This window comes from Coffea arabica, chromosome 11c (genome assembly GCF_036785885.1).
Source record: "Coffea arabica cultivar ET-39 chromosome 11c, Coffea Arabica ET-39 HiFi, whole genome shotgun sequence".
In the NCBI taxonomy this organism is placed as follows: domain Eukaryota; kingdom Viridiplantae; phylum Streptophyta; class Magnoliopsida; order Gentianales; family Rubiaceae; genus Coffea; species Coffea arabica.
Genome location: NC_092330.1, coordinates 29984056 through 29993770, shown reverse-complemented (window position 1 = coordinate 29993770; position 9715 = coordinate 29984056). Strand labels below are relative to the sequence as shown.

The 9715-nt window shown below is 32.4% G+C and overlaps 1 protein-coding gene across 1 annotated transcript; it reads left to right on the top strand.

Moving 5' to 3' along the window:
• The first annotated feature begins 5354 nt into the window (after positions 1-5354).
• On the top strand, positions 5355-8804 carry LOC113715447 (lignin-forming anionic peroxidase). The gene is made up of 4 exons (XM_027239645.2): positions 5355-5657; positions 6479-6670; positions 7471-7636; positions 8212-8804. Exons 1-4 carry the CDS (start codon positions 5439-5441, stop codon positions 8598-8600), a joined length of 966 nt encoding a protein of 321 aa, XP_027095446.1. The 5' UTR covers positions 5355-5438; the 3' UTR covers positions 8601-8804.
• The last annotated feature ends 911 nt before the right edge of the window (positions 8805-9715 follow it).

The following is a 9715-nucleotide window of genomic DNA, read 5'->3' as shown; positions in this document are numbered from 1 at the left end:
AGTTTCCAAAATTTGTGATTTTAGCACACTAATCTTCAGTCTCATGTAATAATTAAACTGAATCAACCATACATTTTGTTGAAGCAGTAATCTCTAAAGTTACATGATCAACAAATCTAGCCAAGCTGCGCCATTTAAAACTAAAATTCCTCCCAGCCAAAAAATATAACATTAGCTTTTTTTATTGTATAACTATCGTATCATCTCCTAAAATACTAAGACCTTTTGAATGGATAATCATCTTCAAATAAAATCTTTTTCGCAAATGATGTTTACTCAGTATAACTAGGTAAACGACCTTACAAGTTATCTATTCCTCAACTTTTGATTTCCTTCTTTTATCCCTTAAAACCTGATTCTATGCTCAATTTAATGCTTAGACTTTCCTGGCAAATAAAATTGGTGGACCAAGCAGAATTGATCCATGTACAGCTATTTGCATTCCTTCAGTAAACTTGATCATTTTTACTAAAACAAATTCACTGTATGACAGTTGTAAAATACTTAACATAGAATAACTTCTCACAAAATTACTACATTAGCTTAGAATATGAGTTTCCATAAAAAGGACCAGTAATTTGAACCGTGACAAAACTTTTCAGGACCAAAATCAATTCAAAACAAAAGCATTAATGATTAAAATAAACTAAAAGCTTGGAGACTAAATAAATCTCCTGATAAAAGTATCAGGACTAGGGAAATGTTCACTCAAAGATGTTTCTAAAATCCTAAACTACATTAACTTTTTAATTAAATTAGAAAAGTAATAGGCCAAAGTGGTTAAAGGGCTACGTGGTCAATAGTTTGCCAGAAATGAATTGAATTTGAACATGACAAATTAAAGTAATAGGTCAAAAAAATGCCAATTTCAACAATGAAATAGAATCATTCAATAATAGCTAAATCTGATTGAGTGTCCCAACATTCGCTGTTAAAACTAGAGGTGTCAAAATGGGTGACTTGGGTGGGTTTGGGTTGGGTAAAATGGGTAATGGATATAAGTGAGTCAACTCATTTATACCCATTTAATTAGATGGGTATAAATGGGTAAGTCAAAAAATGAATTGGGTAACCCAATTACCCATTTATAACTCATTTATTTTAACTTTTTGCAAACTCATTTAAATTCATTTTTGCAAACTAAGTTATCAATTTATACTACTCTTTGTACCAATCATTAGTTTTAAATATTTACTTATAATGTTCAATAAACTTAATTACCAATTTTTTTTCATTTATACTCTATGTCACAAAATTACCTATTATTTAATAATTGAATAATACGAATATAAAAATTTGAATTAAGTACTATAAAAATTAATATAAAAACTTAATCCAAAAATTTTGAACTCCTAACATTTTTTCATATATAAATTTAAAATTTCATTTTATAAAGATAAGAAAATAGGCTAAAATTTATCATAAATTGGTAATGCTAAAAAATGAGCAAGTTAACAAACTAATAAAAAATAAAATAATAAGATAAAACCAACAAATAATAATAATAATAATAATAATGTTAACATCATGACAAAATGAAAAATTTGAAAAAAAAAAGTAGGGAAAAAGAAGAGACTTGGGGGGAAGAGAATTTTAAATGGGTTTGATGGGTTACCCAATAATACCCATTTAATAAATTGGTATTATTGGGTAACCCATTTATACCCATATGCAAAAATTTAAGATACCCATACCCATCTATTCATGGGTGGGTATGGGTAAATCTAGTTAAGTGGGTTGATTTGCCACCTCTAGTTAAAACTCACGAGTAAAGGCATTTGATGCTTTACATTAGACCTTATATACTTAATTTTGTCTGTCTTACACTTCGATAGCTATCAAATGCCAAACAATTCAACGATAATTCATTAATATGCTCCAAAACGAAACACAATAACAAAACAAAAATTTGCACGTTGATGTTATAAAAAAAAAAGAAAGAAAAAGAAAACTCTTACATTGATTAGGTAAAGGGCAATATCCAGAAAAATGAAATTTCCACGTTGATTAGATAGTGGACTAAAAACCAGATAATTGAATCAATCTTTTCACTATGGTTTGTGATGTGGCATATGTACTTGGATTAGTCTTACTTACCGATACAACTATGTGATTAAAATGGCAAGAGTGGTTGCAAAAGAGAAAAACCTATCATGCCATCTAATCTTTCTCATAATTTCCAATTTGTTATCTGAATTCAATTTCCTCTTAGATTTCCATTTAAACTAACGCACTAAACTCGATGCACACTTGAGTTTGTATTAGACGAAAATTTTGATTAAGCAATTGACTTTCAATCAATCTGATGACCTAACTGTTGTCCTACTGTTTAGTGTTCAAAATACATTGATGGTCAAACTGCCTATTGTTTGGATTCAAGGGTGCAAAGTAAAATTACCACCTACTTTCGGGGGTGTTACTGTAATTAATACATTCTAAGAGCCCTACAACCAAAAGACCCCTATTCTCCCTCAAGTCGTCTCCCTTTCGGAACCCTTAGCACATTTACCCACTTAATCACACTCAAATGGAGCCAATTAAAGGATGCTCCATTTTTTTGGCGACAAAAATCTCGTGATTTTTATGAATGATGTAATGATGTTAGTAGGGAAGGTAGTAATTAATATGAAACCCCATCTGTGGATGATGGCATGCAGAAGGATGTCCAGAACATCGTGTTCTAAAAGGTTCGAGAAGTTGTTCAGAGTAATGTTAAGATCATAAAAAGTAAAATGTTAATGCCACTTTCATATTTGTTAATGTCTTCATTTACTCATGTGCAACGAATAAAATGCTTTAAATTACAGTTTTTTTTTTTTTTTACAAAAAAGGTACAATTGTAAATTCAATGAATAATGGCCCTTTTTTTTTTAGTCTAATTCACATGTTAAAATTATCAGAAGTGATATTAATAGATAGGGGAGTCTCACTAACATATCCATTTTGAAATTTATTAAATGTATTTTAGTACATGGGCCATCAGAGAAACTTTAAAAGTAGGATTTGCTTGTAAAAGTCTAATTGGATAATTTGGAAATTAAGTGGGACCATTATTGGCTGCTATTTAGCTTGAATTTGCACGGTTTATCAGAACCTTTTGTAGATTAGCTCACAAGTTAATGTCATTTCGTTTTGGCTTTTTTTGACTTGAATTTCATTCCCATCTAACTACTCCGACGGCCGTTTTGGCCTGCTGCGTGATTAATGTGCATGCGTGCGTTTTGTCTTCTAAAATGCCACCAAAAGTCAGTGGGTATATTTGATTTCTTGTATATATAAAGGGCCTTCTGAGTAAAAACAAAAAAAATAAAGAAAGAAAGAAGGACAGAAAGAAGACAAGAAAGCCCTTGATTAGTCTTTCATCACCTTGTTTGCATTTTCCACACCAGATGGCTCTCAAATTTCTTCAAGTGATTATTCAACCTAAGACTTGTAAACATATATGACTATGAAAAGATACAAGTAATTATCTTATCTTTTTTTGTTTTTTTGAAAAAGTCATGCTGTGTAGGATTTGGCACGAGCCTTGATTTTTCTAAACTTGTAGAGTTGGAAGCAAATCATAGAGGACTTTTGTTGCAAAGCAAATCCTTTTGGAAGCAATACAAAAAATTATGCTCAATAGAGATGATTTTAGCAGCAGCATCTAAAAAGAGTAATCAGGTTCTTGCTAGTCCAACTAATTCTTAAATTATTACAAATAAATATATCTAAATAATCGACTAATTGCTTGGGAAAGGATTCATTGTATTCAAAAGTAACCAAAAAAGCTATCAAAGCATAAGATGAAAATTTTAATTTACACTTCCTAGAGACCAAATTATTAAACTTTACTAAAATTTGTTTCACTTTGCTAGCATCGTCTAAATGTCATCTTACAAAATACCTAGAGGAATTGTCAACTAATTTAAGTAACACGTGCATACGCTACTTGTCTTCAAAGTACTGCCTAAACGTCATCTTATATCCGTTTACCAAGTCAAAACTTGAAGTACACTTGCAGATGCTACTTGTCTTCAAAGTAGTTTCCACAGGGAAAAAACAAAAAAGAAATGCTTTTTATAATTTCTCTTATTTGAGTGCAGAAATTTTCTTTTAAGTATTTTTTGATCGCTCTTTCCTGAAATCAAGACTCTATTTGGAAGGCATTTTTTCTGAAAATAATTTTGTATGTAATAGTATAATACTTTTTTGGATGTGATATATGTAAATTTAAAACATGATTGAACAAAGTGAAAACTTTTTTTGTATGATACTAATCCAGACAGAGCCCATGTCTTCGAACCATTTATTCTCCAAGCCTTGAAAATTTAATCAACTATATTGCATGCTTCTGGGAACTTAATTTTTATAAGACTTGCAGATCAACATTTCTTAAAATGGCATAGTGTACAATCAAGAATTAATCCTAGTCGCTTCAATATCATAACCATACCAAAAAATGATGTTAAATACTAATAAATCATATTGAACATCTCTAACCAACTAACTTTGACTCTAAAGAATTACAAATACTAATCAACTAGTTTTTTTTTTTTTTTGGACAAAGTCATTTTGCCTGGCACTAGTCTTTCTTTTGCTTAAATTATAAGAGTTGGAAGCAATTTATAAAAGTCTTGCGTCCTTATAAAACACGGTTATTACATTCCATAGAAAGAGTAACATAACCTGGCAGTAGTATTTAGAAAAGGTAAAGTTTTTCCTGTCCACGAAATTCTTAGTTTTGGACAAAGTACTATTTAGAAAAGTAAGTTTATGAAATAGTAGAATAACACTTTTTGATATGTAATACATCTGATTAGGAACGGTGACTGGAGAAAAAGGTGATCATATTTCCTAAAAATTTTCGCATAAATTTCTAATAGACACAGAGCTTATAATTCTCCAATCCATTTCAGTTATAAGCCTTCACAATCTCTAGTAAAGCACACCTGATGGAACTTTAATGTTTGTATGACTTGTAAAATCAAGAATTATCTGCACATTTCAATACCATATTAAAAACTATTAAGTCATATTCATCTCTAATCAAGATCTTAAAAAACGACTACTCATTCTAAATTGAATAGCAATACCTACTTCATTTCTTACAGTTGACTTCAAATTAATCTATCAATCCGTCTATGATGCAATAAGAGAATTGGTCCTATATAGAGCCGTGCATTGAAAAGTGGAAAGCCTTGCATTGAAGAATCTTCAAAACAAAAAGAGCAAGTGAGCTTCTTAGATGTTAGGCTGTGATACATCAATGCGTTACAGGGAAATCTCAGCAGCCGATAATAACGGCCGACACATTTCCATAGTGCACAGTGCCATAATGCAACTATAAATTGAGTGACCCTCTATGCTCTATCAATCATCCATAGTTGGAAAAAGAAAACTTCCTTTGAAAATTTTGCAAGGCATAAATTTCTTCAAGATTCTTGAAACTGATATAAATGGCTGTGAACAAATTTTTTGGTGCAATTTCTGCACTATCTCTACTGCTTCTTCTTTCTAGCTTTGGTTGTGAAGCACACCTTTCACCTACATTTTATGATTATACTTGCCCTAATGCTCTCACTAAAATCCGTTCCACTATCCGGTCAGCGATATCGCATGAACGGAGGATGGCCGCGTCGTTGATTCGCCTCCATTTCCATGATTGCTTCGTGCAGGTTAGTCCATAACTAACATATTTGAGAGTTTACACGGTTATTTCTCAAAAAATGATTTAAGCTACACAACATTTTCATACAGTACAGTTTACAAACACATCAACTTGACTTGTTGGTGAGTTTAGGTTTGGGATTTATCAGTGCAAGCAATACGTTTCATGCACTAAACATAAATCTCATCCTTTATCTAACCTTGCAAGTCCTTTTGAATTTCTACAGTTCGTAATGCAGCCTAGCTAACCATAGGTCACTGTTGTGATTCGGATCCGCCCATCCACCTATAAGGTTCTCTTTCCCTTGGTCGAGTTTCCGTGGACAGATCTGAATTTCAGCATCTTTCACCCACACATGACCAGGATGACATTATGGGCATGCTAGAATAACGATAAATACCATAAATTTTGTTTTCTGACCTTAAAAAAATTTGAAACACGTCTATTTTGTAGACTGTAGTAAATGATTTGCGCCCAAAAATCTTCTAAAGCTTGTATACTCCACTATTCAACTTGTACTGTCTTTGGAGGCTGCCTACGTTTACATGGGCATGGGTACGTCTCTAACTGTTCCAAAATGTGGAAACCCTCTCACACGTAGTGCATTCCGCAAAATATGTATTGTGCACTTTAGTTCTTGGAATGTACTATACTTGGCCAAGTCTAAGGCAGAAGGCAGTAAAAGCATTCATAAAGAATGTAAAAAAACAATATTGGTCCACACAAATTCAAATTCGAGGATATGGATAACTAGATCTAATCCTTATAGTTTAATCATTGCTAGCATTGGTTGTGTGCTTAACCAAATTTGATTCTGCCCTTTTACAGGGTTGTGATGGATCAGTATTGCTTGATGAGACCCCTACAATTCAAAGCGAGAAGACATCAAACGCGAATAACCATTCTGCGAGAGGTTTCAATGTTATAGAGGATGCCAAAACCGCAGTGGAGAAAATATGTCCTGGAGTTGTTTCTTGTGCAGATATTCTTGCAGTTGCTGCAAGAGATTCATCAGTTGCTGTAAGTAAAAATTTAAGTAATTAACCATTTTTGAAGTCTCAGAACAGAGAAGGAAACAAAAATAACGATGCATAAGAATGGATTATTCATTTTATTCTTTAGCAGTATATAGAGATTTCTATGCATTATGAAAAAATTTTTATTCTCAAAGATTTAATATGAACAAGCACAAATAAGGGTAGGAAAGTTGAAAACAGTTAAAACTAAATCTGTGATGGTTTTGCTATAAATGATTTTTAGTAGATTAGTCATTCGATTCCACTTATCTTGTTAATTTGTGTTTAGATACCAAAATTATCCTCAAAGCCTAAATTAAAAAGGACAAAAAGTTGATAGCTAGAGACCACATGTGCTAGCTGTAGATTGGAAAGTCACATAAAAGCTATAGAGGGGTTGTTCTCCATTATTACAGATCTTGCAAAAGAATAACTAATCAGAAACAGTAAAATCTACTTTTGCGTAGATTTGTAAATTATAACTTTTTGGCTATTGAAAAATCTAAAATTTAGGCAAAAAATAAAATAAAATCAAATGAGAACATAAAAAAGGAAAAAAAAAACTTGTTTTCCAAAATCAGAATGTAAGAGCTTGTAAAATAATTAAATCAGAGCACGGTACAATTTTTCTTTAACCTAAAAAACATCATTTATAGGAGATTTGATAATAGAAAGTAGGACAAGATAAAAGAGACGATATTATTGGGTAAATTTTCTTTTTCTGTTAGAATGTGAAAATATAAGTTCTAGATCGTGCTTCATTATTCCTTCACCTCTTAATTCTTATAATTCCCATAATATCAGGTCGGGGGTCCGTCATGGACCGTAAAGCTGGGAAGAAGAGATTCTACCACTGCTAGTCGTTCCCTAGCAGACAGTGATCTTCCTGCCCCTTTTGACCATCTTGATAGACTTATTACCCTATTTTCAAACAAGGGTTTTACTCCCAGGGAAATGGTTGCCCTATCAGGTAATACTTGTGTTTCTTTTCATTCACTTTTGGAACAATATGCCAAGTCTGATTTTTATTTATTTTTGCTTTGGGGGGGGGGGGGGGGGGGTGTGCACAAAATTAAATTTGCAAAAAGTGCTAGAATATTCTTTTAGAATATTTTCAGATGCACATCCCTAACCACTTCCATCATTCGTACATGCAAACTAAAAATTTTGCAACCAATCGGTGTATGATTTTTTCTTTCTCAAAAGAGTACAAGATTTATAAACTAATTAAAGTTTTAGTTTTATTCATTACTCCTTTATGTTTGTTAGTTTAAAAGACTAAAAACCCTTATTCGTCTCACCATTCTGATATGAAAATTTCAGGTATCAAAGATCAAGCGTATTTTTGTCTTCTCACATAATTAAAAAAAGGGGAAAAATGATATATATATATATATATATGAAACTGAAAGTAGAGTATATAATTTACAACCTTTTCGAAAATGCAATCCATAATTTTTTTACATTTTCCATTTTTCTATATGCACATTGAATATATATAGTTTTGATCCTGATGGCGATTATGGACTCGAAATTGAAATGCAGGAGCCCACACGGTAGGCCAGGCACAATGCTTTACATTCCAGCAAAGGATATATAGCAACGGAGCAGATATTAATGCAGGCTTTGCCAGCGCCCGCCGTCGCCGGTGCCCACGAACCGGCAGAAATAGCAATTTGGCACCACTTGATTTGGTGACACCAAATCAATTCGACAACAACTACTACAAGAATCTTGTGCGGAAGAAAGGCCTTCTGATATCAGACCAAACCCTTTTCAATGGATCATCAACTGATACTATTGTTAAAGAATATAGCAAAAATCCTCGAACTTTCTCGTCTGATTTTAGTGCGGCAATGGTTAAAATGGGTGATTTAAGCCCCCTTACAGGTCAAGATGGGATCATTAGACGGGTTTGCAGTTCCATAAACTGAGAGCCAGCATCATTTTCCTGGAAGACTGATCAAGTTCAGTATTTTCCTTTTTTATTCCAAATTTGTTGTGTTTTTGGTGTCTTTAAGTGTACATGAAGTCAGATTGGCTTTCTTTCGTATTCTTAGTTAATTTGTGTCATTCTTTCTAAGTTGTAAGTATTGAAGGATTTGAATAAAAGCATAAATGCATCTAACTTACTGGTCTTTCTTTTTTCATTTGCTTTATTCTAGTAAAAATTCGGACAATATGTCACCTAACTGGAAAAAAAAAAAAACCACAGCTGAGAAGATTAGAATTGCCACTCAGCTATTCATTCTAATTCAAGAAATCCAAGAGTTTGACTCCTTCTAATTGCCCTGAAAAACAGCAAGTTTTCTTAAGCATCTAACTATATACATCGCAAGATACGATATTACGTGAGCCACACTATTCCATACTTATAATACTATGGTAATCCCAAACTGTAAGGGTCACTTGCACTACTATTCTGAAGACCTTAATCCATTAGCAACTAAATGCGAGATGGAAGGAGAAATGTGGTAACACTAATGTGCACTGAAAGAAATGAAGGGTCTCCTGATTTGGATCTCTGAAAGAAGGATCTTTCATCTTTTCCTTTGAGGCTTTAATTACACAATTTGAAATTGTATCACTAAGCCACAAAAAAATTTAGCAAATTTGCTAATCATATACATACGAAAGCCTTTGTATTCTGATAGAATGACCTCGAGCAAATTAGGCTTTTTCAGTGATACGATACATTGTATCAACGTATCAAAATTGGAAAATTACTACCATCTCTTTTGCGTACTGTATCAATGATTCTAAACCAATTATATTTTGCACATCTAATGATTTAAACTCTTGAAATTATGTAAGGGTTTGTAACTCTTATTCCAAATCTAACGGTAAATTTTAATTTTATCAGTATAGTTTCCAAAAAAGACTGTAGTACTCTAATCGAAATTAATGGCTCATACAGAAGTTGTATTACAAATTGACTCCACCTAATTGTAGCCATTTTAGAAAATTTAAGCATACTCCTTTCAAATGTCCTCTTAAACCTCAAAAGGTCTGGGTTCCTAAAGGTTTAAAGCAAGATCAGCAGACTATA

Bases quoted from the DNA above. Each gene is read 5' to 3' on its own strand.
- LOC113715447 (XM_027239645.2), top strand. From the start codon at position 5,439: ATGGCTGTGAACAAATTTTTTGGTGCAATTTCTGCACTATCTCTACTG. The intron at 5,658-6,478 runs GTTAGTCCATAA...GCCCTTTTACAG, and splicing joins TCCATGATTGCTTCGTGCAG to GGTTGTGATGGATCAGTATT. The intron at 6,671-7,470 runs GTAAGTAAAAAT...CCATAATATCAG, and splicing joins CAAGAGATTCATCAGTTGCT to GTCGGGGGTCCGTCATGGAC.